Here is a 21,535-nt window from a genome sequence, read left to right as displayed (position 1 = left end):
AAGGGGGATATCATTATTTGATCATATGATTAGATGCATGACTACAACACTATATAAGAATGATATGGGAGCCTGGGCAAAGAGATGCTGCCAAGAAATGGTCCAATAACGTAGCCCTCAGATGGATAATGGAAAGGACAAGAGGCTCAGAAGAAACCCTCCATAATTTCTCAGGCTTTAAGGGAGGCAGGGAAAGAATTCTACTTTTAGAGGTGCAGATTAATTCCACTCTTTTAGAGCAAGCTGGATAGGAAACAGGAAGGCTGTTTCCTATCTAGTTTACCCTGGATCTTTTGATGTGACAAAGGGTGCAAACCAAAGTTTAATTTAAGGCCTTTTATGGCTTGCTTTATGGGACTGTCTCTTGCTCCTTGATTCTACCCATTCTCTCTGGTTTGGCAGGATGGGCATACCTCAGATCCCAGCCAGATATGCTGGCTGTCAGGGCCCAAGTGGGCAGCCTTTTTGTCATGGCAACCTGCTTTCTGGAATATCATCCCTCCAGAGATTAGATTGGCCACATCTTTGTTGGTCTTTCATAAGGAGTGGGTCTGGAGCCCTGGATGTGAGATGGATCCAGTTTCCTGATTATGTTGAACGGTTTATTGTGGCTTTTATTATTTATTTTTCCAGCTGCTATGAGTTTTACATTTTGTATATGTTTCTTTATTATTATTTTTAATATTGCTAGCTGCCAAAGTCATGTGTTTGAGATGGCTGACTGTATAAACCTAATAAATAAACAAATCTCTAGATTTTCTTCAACCAGAAACTATTCTATTACGTCAAGCTTGTCTTTAGATCATAAGAAGATGAGTTTCCTTCCCAGAGGATGATTGAACCTGTGTTTCTCTCTGACTGGGTACCCCAAAATTGGGATATATCCTCATATTTCTGCTGACCATTCTAACTCCTCTTGCAATTTGCCTTTCTCTTTGTCCTGATTTATAGTACTACTTCTTCCTTTTCTTTTTACTGTTGCTCTTTTCTCCTCACTCTTTCTTCTAGTATTCACTTGTTTTTCTTAACATGGCCCTTCATATTCCCAACATATGGATTTGTCAGTGGACTCACAGAGACTCCCCATGAAGGAAATTTAGAAAACCATCATATGTCATAAGTCTACCGTGCCCTAAAGTGCCCAGAGGAAAATATGAGAACTGCTATTCCTGGTGAATTCTGACAACCACTAGACTTGCGGAGAGCTTGAAACAATTGCTTTTATTCGATGACCAACTGAATCACTCCATTGAAGCAGAGTCATGAGATGAGATTTCAAAGAATGTTATAGATTTCTGAACCATGACAGTTTCTGTGGTTGTTTTTTTTTTTTTGTAACAGCCTCTGGCATTATTACAGGTAATTCAATGCTGCAACTTTATTTGTCTATATCGAGAATGCTATAAGGACTGAATCATGTGATTGGCATTCTGATGCTGACCAGCCATTCAATGCAATTTATCACTTTAATAAATTCTCTGCCTCTCACAGCTCTTCTAGTTGGCAAGCTAACATTACTATGGGCTTCATTCACTTTCTCAGGACTTATAACACCTAGTAAAACACCTGAGAAATATTCTTCCATACAGATGTTCTCAGATCAATATGATTTAGCTCTCTTGAACATAGACAAATTTTCTTATACTGCCTATACATTTAGGCATACCTTGACTGCCCACCACTGAACCCACCACCAATTCTGTTTTGTCTAGTCTAGTCTAATCTAGTCTAGTCATCTAGTCTGCTCTATTTTTTATTTTTAATATAATTTATTTGTAACGCTGATCTGTGACTGTAATAAAATTCTCACTTACCCACTCATTCCTGGAATATCATATTCCTGTACTAGTGTTGCCAAAGGGAAGTTCATCTCAGCTTTCAGGACTCAAAAATATCAGTCCAGAATACATGCTTACCTCAAACCTTTTAAATTCTGTATGACTGGGGCAACTCTGATGTGTCAACAATGAGTATTGTAGTTACCAGGCCAACACTTGTTACATGAACTGACTGAAATCTATGCTAAAGGAAACATCCCTTGTACAGTTTAGGTATTTTGGATGACAGTATTAGTAAATTCAATATTTGATTAGTAAATCAAAGATATTAGATATTAAATATTAAATATCTAAAGATTAGATATTTTACATATATAAATCTGTTTCAAGAGTATATGCATTGATATGGTTGTTTATCCCAAAATAAGTTATGATTTGGGATAGAAGGTGGTATAATCTCAGATTAGCTGCTCATAAATGTGTATCAAATGAGACAGGAAAAAAAAACTAAGCTAAAGGAAACATCCCTTGTACAGTTTTAGGTATTTTGGATGACAGTATTAGTAAATCAAATATAGAAGGTTTCTAAGAAAAAGCATTTGTTCAAAGCTCTTGAAATAAAAGAATTTGAGGCAGCAGAAGAGAGAACTTGCTGCTGTTATTGCATGATAGAAACCAAGCAAGATTTCTAAACTTTACTTTGATTCCAGTTTCTACTGAGATAGAATCAGTGGAATTCAGAGCCAAGAAATCAACTTAAAATCCATTGTGTGAGAATAATAAATTCTTTGTTAAATGGGCAGACTTCTGCAAAGTGACAGAAAGCTTATTATGTAAGACACTGCACAGATATTCCCATTATTAGGAATAATACCTTTTACCTATATAACTCTATTTCAAGAGTATATATGCACTGATATTATGGTTGTTTATCCCAAAATAAGTTATGATTTGCGATAGAAGGTGGTATAAGCTCAGGTTAGCTGCTCATAAATATATATCAAATGAGACAGAAAAAAAACCTGTTAAATACAAACAAAACTGCTGCTGAAGGCATCTAAAGGTATCTGAAATGAGCACCTCACACTTCCATATGGCCCAAATAGCATGTTAAGCATTTATTTTATAAGCCTTGATACAGAACTACATTAATTAGTTGTAAAACTGCTGTGCCATGCTAAACATATAATCTTTTAATGATACAACTTTTTTTGCCTGCTCTAAGCAGGCAAATAGAGTTGTGTTTGATTAAAAAGAAGCCTTTGCCTTGGTGAATGATTTAGAGATAAATACTCCATGTTTAAGTCTCCAGAAACCCATATGTCCCATGGGGAATATTTTAAAATATTCCAAGGCCATCCATAAACTCCTAAGCTAATGGCTTAATTATGAAGGCATATGTGCAAGGGTAATCCTTCAAGAACAATTTCTCACACAAACCTTTAAAGTTTTGGTCCACTTTTTCTGGGCCAGCCACTTTTCTCATAGCTTGCTTATTTGTTATGATGTTGTATACTACTGTGTCATCCTGTTTCTGCTGCCTTGATCAAGCAATTAATAGAGAATATTTACAATGATGATGCTACCTAGCCTGGCAATGACATAAATGCAGGAAACCAATGAAGCTCAGAGAATATTAAGAATCCAACAATTAAACTCTAAACTGCTATATTGTCTAGTATAAGAATATTTCCAGCAGGCCATAAATCTAGACCCAACTGAATACTGCAGATGATAAGAGTGTCTTTCCCATGAAGGGTCAAATTTGCTATGCCAACTTTCCTTATATTCTCAAGATAGCAAAGTTAAACTAATGCTACAGCTTTAATCAATACTCATCCTTCTGATTTCTGTCCAAATAGACCTAGCTTTACTATGGTGTCCTATCCAGCTTGGTATCCCAGTCAAGCCAATGTGGCTGAAGCTCCTTCAAAACAATCAAAGCCAAACCCTCTTGATATCCCGTCACTCTTAAACATCAGAGGGAGCACTCCACAAGAGCATGTCCTTGGGTACATTTGAATATGATGCCAAACTTGATGTTCCAGAAAAGCATCAGAAACATAATGTTTTATTACTTATAGTTTTTGAAAGCTTTTGTGTTTTTTTTAAGCTGAAGGAGAAACATTTTGCATGGATTCAGAACAATTTGGGCTCTATGCTGAATAATTTTGATGCTGCTTGCTGTTTTTCACTCTTAAAAAAGACTCAGGTTAAATACTTTAAAAATGTAGTGCAGTGCTCGAAGGTATCCTGTTAAATATGGGAGTAATTAATGATCTCTAAATACACTACCGTTCCTATTTTTTTTATTGTAGTCTGCCAAAAATAAAGAAGCAGATGCAGATATGTCACATGTTTCCATTTTAACCCATGGATAAAACATTTTTCGAGTGAATTTTAAATTTCTAACCGCTCGAATCATTTTGCCTCAACTTTCTTATCACACAATCATATCCAACAATTCCCTCTTTCGGTACCAATTCAAACTGAATCACCTATGTTGATTTGCACAGGTCTAATTATCATACAATAAAATTTATTTCATTTTGCATGTTTTTTTATATATGAATAAATGTCAAAGGATAAATCATTTAGAGGACCTATAAAAACTTAAATGATGTAGGTATATATACAGACAATATCTGGAGGGCAAGAGTTGGTTTTCAAATAAACAAATAGATATACCTGTTGGAAAGAACTCATTCATTTTCTTCTTGTAAATTTTGTAGTCAACTTCCAAAAATACACAAAAAATGACACGGTCCATCTGAAGGGGAAAAAAAGAGATTATCTTAACAAGGTGTTATTTTTGCCTTTAAATAACATCAATCATCATCATCATCAATAAATGAAACACTTGGTTATAACTTTTGATGGATACGTTTGCATATGTTCATACCATAGCAGTCCAGACATCCCAAACCACAAAGAAAGATTTATTGTTTGGGTCAAAGGGATCATTTCAAGTAGCAGTATGAAATTTAGGGAGCTGTTTTTCCATTTATGCTAACTCTGTATGCAATACTGGAAACATCTGTTTCTGGAAGCGCCATGTACACTGATTAAATAAATAAGTGAAAACAAACTTGCCTTCATAAGGCCAATTCCATGTAGAGTTATTTTTCAACAGATAGCTGATTAGGCAATCCGCCTTGAACATTTTGGCTCCAATATTAATCTACCTGCTTATCATAATTTTAAAATGCATGGATGGGTCCTAAAACAGCTGCCTCTCAGGGATTTGGGTTAAAGAAATGGAACCTCCATTCAAGGTCACTGGAGATGTTTCTGCAGGACTGTTTACTATTCTGGAGAGACTTTTGAAAACCTTCTCTGCTCTCCTTAATTATCTAAGCCTACCTGCTTTTAAACTGGTGGCGGTTAAACAAAATCAAAAAGAGCAGAGTAAGACAGCCAGATGGCAGCCAGAATAAGTAGTAAATAAAACAGTTCATAAAGAGAAAATTCTTAAGTAAAGCCAAGCATATAAAAAAAGCACAAACTGTATACAATAATTAGCTCTTAACAAGAATATTTTGGCAAGCAATTCTGTGTCAAAAAGTTTTATTCAAAGGATTCACAGAAAAATAAAGGAGAGGATCAAATTAAACTGTATTTACCTATTAAATGTTTAAACTACCAGTTACCAGAGTTAATAAACATTAAATATTACATCAAAGCCATAATGTTTTTGAATGACTGACTGACTGATTGATTGAATGAGGGGACAGCCATTTGTCTGGATTTGTTTAGCATCTCCTACTTAAGCAGGGGGTTGGACTAGAAGACCTCTAAGGTCCTTACCAACTCTGTTTTTCTGCATACAAGGAGCTTAATTATTTCAATTTGATGGACAATTCTGGAGAAGGCTTGAGTCTAGTTGCACCCATCTGAAGATGAACTTCTTCAGAGGATCTGAATGAATGGAGTTAGGAGAGAATTATCTTGAGCAAACTCTTTTCTCAGTAACCTGGAGCCAAGCTTTAAAGGTATTTCATTCAGATATGTGTGATGCTTTCTAAATAGGTGCAAAGTAATTTTTTTTGGGGGGGGGCTCACATAGATCAATCTGGTTGCTGAATGTCACACTAAGTTAATTTTCTAGATAAGATACAAATGTAGGTTCACAGACAGCATATTCCTGTAGGTAACAATAGAAGCTAACAGATGTACACAAATGTTTCGCATGACATGTTGCTTCACTCTGAGAAACTTGAGCTCAATTTTTAGAAGCATTTCTAGGTTATTTTGGGGAAGTAAAACCCCACCTAGAAACCCCTTATATCACTTTTCTGTAATAATATCCCGCTCCCACTGAACATTTCCATCTTGTGATATTTAGCCTCAATTTATTCTCTTCATTAGCTGACATGCAGGGAAGTTGCATCACCATGGAGACCATTTTTTTAAAAAAAGAGACTTGGGCTCTTCACACATACAAAAAGATGACAATTCCTGTTATGTAGTCACCTTATAGGGGAGACGAAAATATAAAATATTTTGAAAATATAAAATATTTTGAAAATATAAAATAAAATAATGAATAAATGCACATGGTAGTTTATATTTATAACCTTGTAATTGAGGGTGCAATATATTGGTCATTATGTATCAATAATTGTTTTATGTTGGCCTTTGACTGTAATAAATATTTGATTTTGATTTGATAATAATTGTGCTATTGCAAAAGGACTGGAATATGGATTGACGCTTTAGATATGACTTTGTAGCAGATACACCTAGGCTTAACTACCATAACTGAGCTTGGAATTTGGGTCAAAAGTCACTGTGGTTGTTAAAAGAGGGTCACCATGTTTTATTTTATAACAATTTTTACAAGAGCCATTAAGCAAGACACCTCAGTCATTAAGTGTATTGTGTGGTTGTTAAGCAAATCCAACATATCCAATTGACATTTTTTCCACTGTTTCTGCTGGGATTGTAAATCAGACTCACATGACTATGGGACACTACAACTAGTAGTAAATGTGCCCAAATGCAATAATATGACTTTGATGGATGGGGTGCAGCTGTTGTAACTTTAAGGACAGGTGGTAAGTAGCTTTTTTGAAGTCTATCGTAACTTTGAATGGTAGTTAAACAACTGGTTGTTAAGGGAGGTCTGTCTGTAACAATTTTTTAAGTTCTACATTTAATTGTTATACAATTAAGTTATATATTTAATTGTTATACAATTAAGTTGTACAATTAATTGTATAACTGAAATCACCCAAATTAGGAAGAGGTGGTTGTTTAATTTACTTGTACATATGATGGCACAAAACAGATTCATCAAATATGAAATAAGGGCTGAAAATACGTTTATCTGAATCCAGCCAATAGGTCAGAGAAGGCGGCAATCCTGAAGGCCCAATGCAAAAGATGGCTTCCAGGCCTGGGTTGAGACTGTTTTGTTAGGGGTGTTACTTGGAACCCTGACAGAAGATCTATAATGACACAGGAATAGCAAATCAACTCTAAGTGAAAAACTGTAATGAATCAAGAATCAAGAAAGCAATCATAGATTCCAGGTGGGTTGAAGAGGACTGATCAGTCATTAAATGGGTATTGGATGATGGGTTATGTATGCTAACTATCAAATCAATTATGAGTTAAATGGGGTCTTTCCACCAGTCCTGAAAAGTTTTTAAAAGTCCATCAGAAAAAGAAATAACATTCAGCAGGATTGCACGTCCCAATAGGGATGAACCTCAGTAACTTCTCTGCTTGCTGTTCCTGCAAAGTTTGGTTTTAAATTTGGACTGACAATCTAGCTGAATTGTACAACTTTGGTAAAGATCTCTTTATAGAAAATATGATCCATTTCTTAATAAAGACTACCATTTTTTAAAATCTTATTCTTTGTCCTAATTTGTTTGCAATCTGAAATAAAACATAAATTCTGGGATTCTGAATTTCCTTCTCTTTGAAAGAAAGCAATTTATTTTGCCAAAAAAAATATGCTCAAATAAATAAATACAGGAAGTACCAAACATCAAATGCAATGTGCTTTATTAATTTTAATAATTAATATTTCTTCAGAGAAAATGTTACTGCACTTAGGAATTTTCAACAGTCACACGTCAAGTGAGTGATAATGTTTTAATGTTACTGCACTTAGGAATGTTCACAACTGACGTCAAGTGAGTGATAATGTTTTTTTTTTAAATGGCTACCAATTCAAAAATTTAATAGAATTCATAGAATAAACTGTCTGGGAGGACTGACTTTTGGTATACCCTGTAAGCTGTACAACAATGGTTACCTGGAAACAAGAGTCAAAGATTTGCTGATGAGTTTCACTCCCTATATAAAAATAAATTGTTATTCCTCTCTGTGTGTCCATGCCCACAGGTGGCTTGTCAGTACGCTACTCATTGACACAGTGTGCATATATATATCTCATCTCTGTATATGTATGTATGTATGTGTATGTGTATGTGTGTGTGTGTGTGTGTGTGTATGTATATGTGTGTGTGTGTGTGTGTGTGTTTATTTGTGCTGATAAATAAATAAAGGGAGACTAGTATAGATCTATTTGAAGCTATTTAGCTCTCATCAGCTAGCCATACCCTTACTGGGTATGTTAGCTTCCTCCCATAATTGGGGCTTACCAGGGGTTGTGACTCTAAATAAATAAATAAATATATAGATAGAGATAGATAGATAGAGCTAGAGCTAGAGCTAGAGCTAGAGCTAGAGAGAGAGAGAGATAGAGAGATAGAGAGATAGAGAGATAGAGAGATAGAGAGATAGAGAGATAGATAGATAGATAGATAGAGAGAGAGAGAGAGAGAGAGACAGAGAGAGAGAGAGAGAGGGAGAGAGAGAGAGAGAGAGATATTTTTTACAACCCTCGGTATGCCCAACTATGGGAGGAAGCTAACTGCTTCCATTCTCTATCCATCGGCTCGTCACTAGAGACCATCCAGACAGAAAGCCCAATATTTTACTGTTGCTTTTGTTACATTTGTGTAGTATTTCTTTATACTACACAAATACTTTATTTGTGTAGTATACTTTATTTATACTTTATTTATTTATCAGGAAAAATACTACATATATATATATATATATATATATTAATATATATATATTTAAAGTCACATATATATGAATGACAGAGATGAGATAACTTTTCCACACTTATATAATTCATCAGAAACTGATTTATCCTTATCCGTATCAATCCTGCTTCAATGACATTCAACTGACTGCCAAAACTCCATTTTCTCAAGGTGCCAAGAAACATCAACAACATGTGTTACTAGATTTGTGAACCCCTCCCCTTATAGGTAGTCCTTGTTTAATGACCAATCCCTTAGCAACCATTCAAAGTTGGAGCAAACCTCTCTTGAGCTACTTATGACCCAATTTCAAAGTTCCAGTGGCTACGTGCACACGCGCGCACACATACAGAGACACGTGATCACACTGTGGGCACTCGGCAACTAGCTCATATTCAGGGTTGTTTGCAGCATCCTGCAATCAGTTGACTGCGATTTTTGGCTTTTTCTTTTTTGCCAGTTTCTGTCATTTGTTTGATTTCTGGCAAAAAATGACCATTGGGAAAAATAGGTTTGCTTAACAACTACTGCATTGGCTTAAGAATGTTTGCTTGGCAGCTCTTGAAAAAAGGTGGTGAAATTGGGTGAGGTCACATGGTTACCTGCTTAATGTCCACCACAACTTTCAACAATAATTCTCTGCTCAATGACAAGTTTAGGACAACCTGTAGAGAGCTCTTATGTGGACCTCACCTCATGATGTCCAGTGTCTGGATAATTGATTCACATTGTTGGACTGTTCTCATTATATGAATAGGTCACATTGGAATTAGGTTGCAAGATTCCTGATTAGACAGCAATGGGTTAGAAGGATGTTTCTATCTCTAATCCCATCACACATCACCTCCTTTGCAAAGTTTCTTGGATTCTTTCCTCCATAACAATACCAAACTTATTTCTTTTTTTTTCTTGTCATTCTCATAACTCCTCCATGCTGTTACTTTGCATAATATCATAGCTGCTATGTCTCTCCTTCCCACACACCCACGCTGATGTTATCTAGTCTTCGCAGTTGAACATGTTGTGTTTGCATTTTTCCTCCTAGGGAAGTATTTTCTTTGCTACTAACATTTCGTTTTCCATATGATGTTTTTAGTCATTCATTGAATTCTAATATTTTTTCAACAAAACATGTAGAAGACTCCACACAGACACATTCACATTTTATAAACTGCACTTATGTGCCCATGGTCACTTATATACAGCTATTTGGTGAGTCAGAATCAGTTTTTTTCACAATTTTTATTTCCAGAGTTATAGGGAAACTTTTTTTTAGAACACAAAGTTTTTCAGCCCCATAAAACTTTTAAAGTGGCCTTTGCATATATAATCTATATATGAATTAATTCCTTCAAATGTGTGAAGAAAGCATCCTATTTTTAAGCATGCATAAGATGCTGTGATGACAGCTCGGGTACTGTGTTTATCTGATTGAATGGCATGTGTTGGCAGATAATAAATTGAAATTAAACTATATTCCTGCATCTTGCCAGTCAGGGAATGTTTTATCCAAGCGAGCCTCATAAACTAGGTTGGCCTTAATCGATGAAAAAGTTTATCACTTCCATCCCAAAACAAATGACCTAAGTGGCCATAGCGAGAGAATCACTTGGATGGTACCTTAACAGTAGATCAACAGGATTCTTGGTACTGGATTTTTTGTGTACAGCTTATTCTACAAATAAAATATTTCTATTACTGAACTTTTGAAATGCCACATTGATTAGATGTTTTGTGCTCTCTCCTTTATCGAAGGGAGTACAAGAATATAGAGATACTAATTTTGACTAGACTCATCAACCAGTTATAAGGGTCGTCTCATTGCAATCTCTACAGCCAAGGAAAAGAGAGCCATTCATTCGGGGAAGCTTAAAGAAGCTAAACCACGAAGGCATTATTCTTGACTGACAGCTCTCATTTTGGAGTTCACCATTAAAAGTGCATTTCCTATCTCCTGTCCCCTTTCCCCCCTTTCTCTGCAGCCTTGATTAAATTTTGCTAGCTTCATGGCTATGAATAGGTAGATCAAAGAGGTCATAAATGAATAGCACTGCAGCAAAAGAAAAAGAAAGTTCAACTGGGTACACTTTTCACTTAGGAGGCACCTTCACAGCTTCAGACAACAGATTGTATTGATCATCTCCCTCCTGGGTAATTCAGAGTCTATTTAAGGATAGACTATTACTCTTCTGGAGAGCTATGAACTCTAGTCCTGCCTAGATCTGATGGCATACAAATTCAAACATGCATGCATACATACATACATACATACATACAGTACATATATACCAAATAAATTTCCCACAACTCTGGAACCTCTGAACTTCACGCATAACAATAAATATTTGGCAAGAGTTGAGAATAACATGAGAAATACAGGGAATAATTCAACAGGTTACTATTGTAGGTTTCAATAATATTAATATGGGATGCTACAGAACAGGTGAAACTCCTGCCAAAAAATTAAAGTTTTAGAACACATTGCAATTGATAGCAAGAACTATGTAGGTAAATCAATAAGACCCCCCTCCCAAAAAAAGAATCTAGAAACTTAAAAAAGGGATAAGGGTGCAAAAGGAGATTGCCCAGCAAAGAAACTTCTCTCTGTCTCATTATATGAAACTAAACAATCACAGTCTTTCAAAGATATAACAAAAAATATATGTATTTAAGACATACATTGCAAATGTACCCATGTGGCAGGCCCCCTGCATGAAAAACCATGTAATTCTAGAGAGATATCCTCTATACTAGATAGTCACTTCAAGATTGTTTTGAGAAGAAAGGAGATGCTCAAGGAATACACTGATATAAATAGTTTCTCCCCCTTTCCCGCCAGCCTTGATGCTTATTTGTCTTGTGGTCCTGCTTCTTGATTTTTCACCTTTTCTGAAGTGGTCTATTACAGGTAGTCATCGAAGTATAATGGGGCATTTAATGACAGTTCAAAGTTACACCCCCCACAAAGCTGTTTCAAAGTTGCAATTCCTGCAGAGCCCCCTTCATTTACCCTTGTGACATCACAGAGATACTGTAGCACATCCAACTATGGTATTGTATTTCTCCCCCCATCCTGCCCTGCTTGGTCCTCACATGCACTGGACGTGTTTTGCAAATCCACTGGGTTCCACACATTCCTCTGCCTCAATCTATGTTAGCTCACTTACCTTTCAATGATTCCAGAATTCAGGATATCAGGGTAAGGAAGGTGACTTCATTGCCCAGCCATTGCTGGGCCATGTGGCACAATCATGGGGAAGAAATCCTGCCAGTTTTGCTTTCCTCTTATGGTTTTTTCCTGCCAGGGGAGCAAGCAGGGGAGCGAAGCATAGTGAGGAAAGCAAAACCAGCAGGATTTCTTCCCCATGATTGTGCCATGTGGCCCAGCAATGGAGCAACCTTCTCTACTCCAATTTCCTAAGCTCTGGATATCTTTGAAAAGTAAGTGTGTGGTTGTGATGGGGTGAAGTAGAGAAGAGTCCTATAGGGTTGGGGGAACACAAGGGGCAGGAAGCTAAGCATGGAATATCTCAGAGGGGAGAGGCCCAATGCAGGTGGGCTTGTGTCTGCACTAGACTTCCTGTGGTCTCCCCCATCCGAGACAACCCATTCTCTGCTTAACGATCAATGCATTCATTTAACAAATGCATTGGGGAAAGCAAGGATGGAGTGGTCATTAATGACATGGTTCATTTAATGTAGACCTCAGCTTCAACAGTAACGGGTGGGTTCCAATACAGTTGTAAGTCGAGGACTACCTGTAGTTAGGGCTATGACTTGTGATCCCTAGTTCTTGGTTGCTGCCCAGATCTAATACTTGGTTTCTTCTAGTTTTGCTCTGTTACATTATGCACAACACACAGCTCTTGTATTGATTCATAAAGCTTATGGTTTCCACATTCCAATGCACAAGGCAATTCTTTTCTTATTGCTATTCAAAGATAACAGGCAGAATAAGTATTGAATATTGCATTCATTTATCAGTAACAGAAAGTAAACAAATTGAGATCCAACTATCATAACTCGATCTTACCTCTTGTCTACAGTAAGGGAGTTCTGAACAAGTCATTATACATGGCATAATTTTTCCTTTTAACAAATAATAGGGCATCTACCTATCTTTTGAAGCAGCATATCATTGAAAAGAAATCAGATACAAACACAGTAAAGCATTTTTAGGTGGACCTTACTGGTAAAAGCACATGTCACTAAATAATTGCTAACTCCAGAAAATTGCTGTATCTCTTTATTCCTACCACATTTATAGTCGTTTTGGTTCAACGCCTACTGAAGCCAAAGGGAATCTGTTGATTGACTTTAATAGGCCTTGGGTCAGTACTGATGTTTTCTAAAAGTAGGCATTCTGCTAAGTTTAGAGCTTGTGACAAGCTAAATTATAAAGCATCTTAAAAGTTCATATATTTTAATGACACATTGCAACAACATTTTCTATTGATGGCGACTCTACCCCTTAATTATGGTCAATAATTGGATAGCAGACTGCACAAAAAGAAAAGACAACTTTGTAAAAGAAGGGATTTAATTAACAATAAGCAACCTTCTTGAATTAGATTTAAAAGTGAAAAAGTGCCTGTAACAGTGACTAAGATATAAAACTTTTAATTCTATCTCATCATGAAGCATTGGCTGGTATATAGAACCTTGGTCTAGACACTGCTAAGATTAAGAAAATTGAAATCTATAACTTTCAAGTTAATTTTCTTACCTTCCGAGATTACTTAGTGAAGTTATGATTTTAGCTGTGTACTGTAACTAACGTATGTTTTCTATGAAAAATGAGAGTTTATTGACAGATGACAAGTTATCTCCTACAATTCTTTATAAAATGTATGCTATGGTAATTTGAGTGCGGGGACTGAGTTGCATTCATGGTTCTATTATTTCCTGGGGCATTTTGTATAGAAGGATCAACGAATAAATAATGAAATTGAAATATACATCTAAAATGAATAGCTATTCTTCTTTGTAATTGTTTTTGTCTTTACCTCAAGTACTTGAGGTAATACAATAGCAGTAACAGTAATAGTAACAACAAATTTATATTCATAAATACACAGAAGAAAAGAGAGAGATAAATTCACTGCAGTTCTCAAATGGAATTTTTTTCTGCTTAATCTTAGTGTGCCACAATTGATATTCATCAGAATATAATATTATGTGTTCTTTCCACAAAGTACAAATCAGCCTAGGAGTATGAATGCATATTTTGTTTTTCTTATACAAACATATCTCCAGTGGTCTGCATAGCATCCTTTGCTTTCTACATTTCAGTTAAATACCAGGGAAAATCATTAACTAATCTTTTGGTCCAGGAGGCCTGCCCTTGAAAAAAATTGTTGGCTAATTTCTTCTCTGCACAATTTAGATGGAGAATTTTGAAAGGCCTGCGCCATTTCAAAGATTCTATTTCAGAATAATATATCTATGATAGCTACTCTTCTAATTCTGCATGAAATTGAATGCACGGATGACAAATTCATGTAGCAAAATATGTGAGGTCATACAAAACATACCCTAAAATCCTGTATGTTATGCATGGTTAAAAAAAACACCCTATCACCAGTTTCAGTTTATAGCACCTGGTTGGAGCTTTTATATTTCTGATGGGTTCCACCACAAAACCGCGTTCGACTAAACCGCACTCGACTAAACAGCGAAGCTGACGTCATCAACAGGGCGACAACAGCGCGGAGACAGAAGCACGCTGTAAACGCTAAACCTAAAATTAACCCCTAAACCTAAACCTAACCCCCCCTAAACCTAATCCTAATCCTAACCCTAAACCTAACCCTTAATCTAACCCTAAACCTAACCCTTAACCTAACCCTAAACCTAATCCTAACCCTTAACCTAACCCTAAACCTAACCCTTAACCTAACCCTAAACCTAACCCTAACCCTTAACCTAACCCTAAACCTAACCCTTACCTTAAGTTGAATCGGCTTGCTTTCAAAGCGCTATTTAAAGCGCCCTTCTTTCTCCGCGCTCGCTGTTGTCGCCCTGTTGATGACGTCAGCGACGCAATTTAATCGGGCACGGCTTAGTCGAGCGTGGTTTTGTCGTGCCACGTTTCTGATGACATGTAGTATAAATAATTCAAACAAACAGTCTGCTATGGAGTGCACAATGGTCAGCTAATTTTTTCAATTTATATCAAAGCCAGGACAGATTTTATGCAAAGTCAACATCTTTTACCATAACTTCCAATTCACCAAGAAATTTCACATGAATAAGAACTACATTGAAGGTGGTCTTCTAGTGGGGAGGACACATGCTAGATTAAAATTTAAACTTTAAGTTTATAGCAGGCATAGGACCTTGCTTTAGTGGTGCAAACAGGTTCAAGCTTGAAATAAATTCAATAGGTGTGCAGTGATACTTATGCAGGAGTTATGGAGACAATTAAAATTCATACACATATGCCCAAAAGCCTTCAATACAGTTGCTATAAACTTGTTTTTCTGTCTTTTCTAGATAGGGAGAAACTATTTGTGGGAATCAATATTTAAGCCGACGATGAATGATTCTACCACTTTAGTAATAAAAAAGGAAAGATGAACAGAAGGAAAATGAGATGTAAAATTATGAACATTTTAGCAGGACGGTTGATTCTATGCCTCCATAATGATGGAAAGTGAAAGGCTCTTTGAAAAGTTCTGATGTCATATTCAATCAGGATACTATTTTTAGCCCACAGTGAAATATAATTAAGTTGTTGAGGCAAAAAGGGAAAACAATTGCCTAGTGTTTATTATGACCGAAAAGATTAATGTGGACCACAAAATCTAAATGGAGTCCTTCAGCTTCATAACACTCTATAACTATAACAGGATATTGAATGGCAAGGTACTCAGAAATGAAACAAGATAAATGTGATGCATCATGAGAACAACTCCCACTGGCTAAACAGTAATCCTGAAGGCAGGATACTATTATCCAGATCAAATGAAATATCTGAGAGCTGATTAACACCATCCTGGATACTGCACTAGGTCAATAACAAAATGATACAAACCAAACGAAGCTCCCTGAAATATTTTCTCTTGCAACGTTTTTGCAAGTCTAAGAGCTACAAAGAAAGAAACGTATTCTAGAATTATGTTATGTTAACTCATAGTTATGGGGATACTGTTTCCATATGGAGCCATAGACACAGAAAAGATTGAGACTTTCCTTGCATAGGAGAAAACCAAGAGATAACACAATACAAAACATAAACAGGGACTCACAATTAGTTGGGCTCACTAAGAAGCAAACATACATAGTAATTATCAGGAGGTGAATGTTAACTTGAAAGTAACAGTGGCAATCTCAGAGCAGAGGAGACTGAAATGAGCTATATGAGACGTTTACATAATATCTGGCAGGAGGGAGCATGGCTGACTGAGATTATGAATGGAACCACTCTGATTAAGGAACAGAACACCTATAATGTTTTAGTAGACACAGTGGATTTTACATAAATGGAGATGTGAGGAATGTTATAAACAGAAATGGCAGAATCCTTCCTTCCTTCCTTCCTTCCTTCCTTCCTTCCTTCCTTCCTTCATTCATTCATTCATTCATTCATTCCCTCCCTCCCCTTTTTTGAATTTACATGGCCACCTATTCACTAGATGACTTTCAGCAGCTAACCAGGGTTTTATCCATCAGCCACAGCAGAGATTCCACATCTTTCCAAATATTTCTGTCCACATTATAGAAACGGCAGCATTTCCAAAACTTTTCCCCAACATATCTATATGGAAATACATTATTTTTTTCATTCGTTGTGATGTTATTTTACAAGAATAAGTACACACAAGCATTTGGATCCTCCTTAAGCCAGCTTTTCAGAATCTCACATGCACACCATTTAAGGATCATTTGATCAAAGGCCCTTTTATAAGTGTTTGTAAGAACAGAAATATTTGTGAATATTCAGAAATTACTCATTGTTAGTAGACTGCAATTAATCACTATTTAATGAGAGTGATGCTACTACTGGAGAATCAGTCATTCTCCTGCTTCCAAATGTTACTAGGCTCAACAGGAGAGAGGTTCTCATAGTTTACTTCTGGCTCACACAGAAAATATTAATATCTTTGTTATGATTATTAGTAATAAAAGACTGAGATTCTTAAGATATTTCCCCTCTGCTTTTTCCTTTCAGTTTAATGTATTTATTAAGAGTGAGGTTCGTTCACTGCAGTGTTACTAGCCAATTTGTAGTACAGGAGATAATTTGGGCACTGCAATTTGGCCACTGCAGCTAAGATAACAAAGAGCTTGCACTAGGCAATTGTTGAAACATTGCTCCTGCCAGGTCAATACTGGAGGCTGTCTCCCCACCCAAGGGATCAATGCAAAGTTTTTTCTTTCTAATAAAATATCTCAGTATATTTCTTTTGATGGCCACTAAAATTCATCAGCCAAGGGGCAGCAGGGGAGCAGCTTAAAATGCATTCATTGTTACCAAGAGATCCATCAGTTTCCAGAATTCATTTTTATACCATACAAAACATGATGACATCAGCTCCATTAATCTTTCCAGCTTAATACGCACTGTCTCTTGAAGATGCATGTCGACCTCCATTTTTCATTGTTACCAGTCATAGGGCAGCTGACACAGCCAAGATAATCCTGTATTCAGCGATACTGGGAGAATGAATGGATTTTGATGAATGTAATTTGCTATCTCAGTGACAAATGGCAAATGAGAAGAGATAGTTTGCATGCAAATATTGCTTTGTTAAATATGGGCTTGTGAAGGATGGTATTTTGGAACTATCTGATAGGCAGTTTTACAACAAGCTCATTTTTCAGATGAGATACGTAATCAACTTCTATTAGGCTATCATTATACTCATATTGTGAATATCTGTTGAGAATGAAGGCAACACAGTACACAATTAAGGAAGTTTTTCAATTCAACAAGCTAACTTTTAGCTCTTTTATCCTGCACTATGACATCAATTAATCAGAACAACAAAAATGAAATATGTTGCCATACATACAGAATCTATACTGTTATGGTAAGACCACATTTAGATTATGAGTCTGTATTGGGTTAGACAGTTTGATAAACTCCACATATTTAGACTAAAACTCTATAATCCCTAGACATTGACTATGCTTTCTGGGACTCATAAGCTCAGAACTCAAAACAAGTGACAAAAACCATGGTTCGTAGCCAAGTGATATGGCATAAATAATTCAAATGGGTTTATATGAAAATTGTGTACCTCTCTACGATGGTTTTGTAGCTGTTTGTTTTAATAATGTGATTTTCAGTCATCCTGTTTTAAGCTACAACAATATCAATTGTTGATATTGGTAATGTGATGTAAAATAAATTATGTACAAGAGAGAATGTAAAAGGGGGGGAAAACCCGAACAACACTTTGTAAAAAGAATTTAAAATTTGTAACAAATTTTTTTAAAAAAAAGCAAAACAAAAACAAGAAACCCCAGCCCACCACAATATCAATTTAGTGAACTGATAACACCTTGATATAGCTGCTGGTATACTGGCATAGTGCAAGCAAGCACAGGCCCTTCATATTTCCAGTAACCACTGGTCAGTTCAATCATAATCCTTTCTCATTAATTAACTCCAAAATATGGACAAGAATAATGCAGATTGGGAAACTACAGGTTCAGCTCCATTTGTCAATGTGGAATGCAACTTAGGAGCACTTCTCCTATAGTCAGTGGGTCATATTCATGGTTTATGCAAGACAGTATAACCCCCATAGCTATAAGCTTAGAGACACAAATCAAACTTAAATGAATTAATATAACAACTCAGTCAATAGCTTAAAAGAACCTTCACATGAGAAGTTTCAAATGCTGTCATAAAAATGAGTAAAAAACGTAACTTTATCCACTCTTTATGTAAAGGAATACAAAATTAGAGAAGATAAAGTACCCAGACGATGCACTATTAAATGGAAAAGGTGGGGGGAGAAGGGGAAAACAGAAAAATATTAAATATATAAGTATATATTCAGGCGCGAGATATAAAGGTAGGGGAGGGAACATAACTAGGCTAGACTAGCCAAGATAAGGGAATAAGAAATGATACCAAATTATATTTGAGTTTGCGGAAATAGCATCCCAAGTAAACTGAGTTTTGAAATATACACCAAAAATAAATAGAAAAAGAAAGGGAGAGAGGAGGAGAAAATGAAAGGAAGATGGGGGAAAGAGGAAAGAGGTAAGGATGGGAGAGTAAGAGAAGGAGAGAGGGTAGGGAGGGGAAGAGGAAGAGTAGGAGTAGGAGAAAGGTAAGAGAAGAAGGAAGGGGAAGGAGAGGAGGAAGGAAGGAAGTAGAGAAGGGAGGGAGGGAGAAAGGAAAGGGAAAACAAGGAGGTGTTACAAAAGGAGGAAGGGATGGTAAATAAAGCAACCCAAACTATATATTATAACCTATTAAATGAAATAATAAATGTATAAGAATGATAAATGTAAAGAAGAATAACAATCATGTGAATGTATATTTAAAATGGTATGTAAGAGAATAAAAAAATAAATTCTTTGGAAAAGGAATACAAAATTAATCTATAAAAGTTCATAGACTCCATATGTATGCTAGGATCATTCTAGCATATATATATATTGATATTCTATCATAATAGAATATATAGTCTATATTTATGCAATAATGTAATGTCTAAAAAGACTACATTTATTTGATGTATAAGTGGAATGTGAGTTTTCATTCTTTTCCTCTTAAATTTCTTTTTAAATCTTTGACATGCTGAAACACCAGATATCATCAGGAGCCTTATGACAATTTTCTGGAAAGTTCCTCCTTGCAAAACTCACAGCTGCTTTATACTTTCAGTATTGCAACAAAGTTCAATTAAAATATGGAACTCGTTTAATGTTTCATTCAAGAGAACCTGAAACTAAAATGCTAGGAACAATAACTATAAGAATTAAACAGTATTAAAGACAAGTTGGAAGGAAAAGGGTTTTTTTTAAGAATTGTACCTGCATACTATATATTACAATATTACATACTGTAATAATCAATCATTGCTAACAAAGTGTACCAATAAATTATTATTCCTCACACAAAAAGAATATGATGAGCTATTACAGAGTCCAAGGCAGGTGAACTCAGAAACAAATTCTATTGAGTTCTATAGGACATATTCCAGGTAAATGATTGTAGGAGTGCTACAAACATATTTTTTTAAACAATCTTATGTTGGTTGGCCTGCTGTAATGGTATACCATATTCATCTATTTTAAACCAATGCTAATGTATGTGTAGCTGTTAAGAGAATTTGCTGACAGATCCAATAAGAACTTTTACACATACTGTAGCTCTCATTCCCAAATGTAAAATCTTGATTCTCAATTTAGTGTCAATTTTTAGTGTCAATTTCATACTTGACACTCTGCCACCTTTCTATGCCCCTGTGAGGACTTGGTTGCCTAAATTTGGGAAGAACTGTCACAAAAACCTTCCCTTACTAGACCTTCTACTGACAAGGATTGCCAGCGTTGATCTTATCTCTAACCTGACTCTACTTCAACTGACATCAAAGGTTCACCAAACACTGTTCAGTGGCTCAATAACAAGTATAAATGATATCACCAATGATGGAATGATTGTTTATAAGGACATTTCCATTACTTTATCATCCACTGAGTAGTGTATATTTCATAGCTAGTGTCTCCAGACCTCCACATCGCATTTGATGAAAACATCTGGAGACACTCTGATACAAGAAGTTACCAATTATATTTTCCCTCTTTTAGTAAATTAAAATAGTTAGAGGGGAAAACACTGATTGATATCAAGGTTATGAGAAAAATATATACAACACGTTAACCATCACATAAATGTAGTACACATGATTTGATATTGGATTTAAAAAAATATCACTCTGGGGCAAACTTGTTTTTAGAAAGTAGCCTAACTTAACCTAGTTGAAGAAACAAAAATACTAATATTCAAGCCCAGTAGTAGATTTCTTTAAATATTTCCTATGCTCCTATTAAAAGCAACATACAGCTATGAATAACTATTAAGAGAATTTGTGCAACTAAATAAAATGTATTATAACATGTCTAAAAAAAAACAGAACTTAGCTATCTGAATTTCTTATTTGAAACCAGAGAAAATATTGTGGTCATAAAAGATAGCTTGAACAGTTGAAAATTATTTTAAATATTAACAGAGACCACACTGTAGCTCTTGAGAAGGTTACCAAAATATCTCTTTTCAAAACGCAGGAAGCTACAATTAATGTGGGGGTCATACATATTTCCCACACTACTCATTCTGTTATGCACAATATTTGGACTATGTGACTGAGTTATAATATTATTACAAACGGGATACACTATCATTAACTGCTGGAAGTTATTACAATCATTTAGTTCATCATGTGGCTCAGTGAAAATTCTCACTGCACAGCATTGAGTAATGTGTGTGTGGGAATGGTCATGCAGGCTTTATATTCACCTGGGTCAGCACTGAATTAGCACATTAGCCCAGTTGGCATCATTCTTCCCTCTTTGTTTGACAGGAACACTTTACTAAATTAGCTATTTAGATCAAGTTCATTCTAGAGTTATTTCTCTAATAATAGAGAGGGATAAGAACACTTCTACAGTACAAAAATTCAATGCTGTTCTTAATGGATGATCTAAACATGCCAGCCACTC

The 21,535-nt window shown here is 35.7% G+C and overlaps 1 protein-coding gene across 1 annotated transcript in view; it reads right to left on the bottom strand.

Moving 5' to 3' along the window:
* The window catches only part of MACROD2 (mono-ADP ribosylhydrolase 2), a 1,066,625-nt gene that overhangs the window by 163,644 nt on the left and 881,446 nt on the right, over window positions 1–21,535 (bottom strand). The window contains exon 9 of the mRNA XM_032212948.1: window positions 4,467–4,548. Within this exon, the coding sequence (XP_032068839.1) occupies window positions 4,467–4,548 (82 nt within the window). The remainder of the gene's footprint in view (window positions 1–4,466; window positions 4,549–21,535) is intronic.

The sequence above is a fragment of the Thamnophis elegans genome, chromosome 3 (genome assembly GCF_009769535.1).
Source record: "Thamnophis elegans isolate rThaEle1 chromosome 3, rThaEle1.pri, whole genome shotgun sequence".
Lineage (NCBI taxonomy): Eukaryota > Metazoa > Chordata > Lepidosauria > Squamata > Colubridae > Thamnophis > Thamnophis elegans.
The sequence above is the reverse complement of the archived record's forward strand: the minus strand, read 5'-3'. Positions and strand labels throughout refer to the sequence as shown.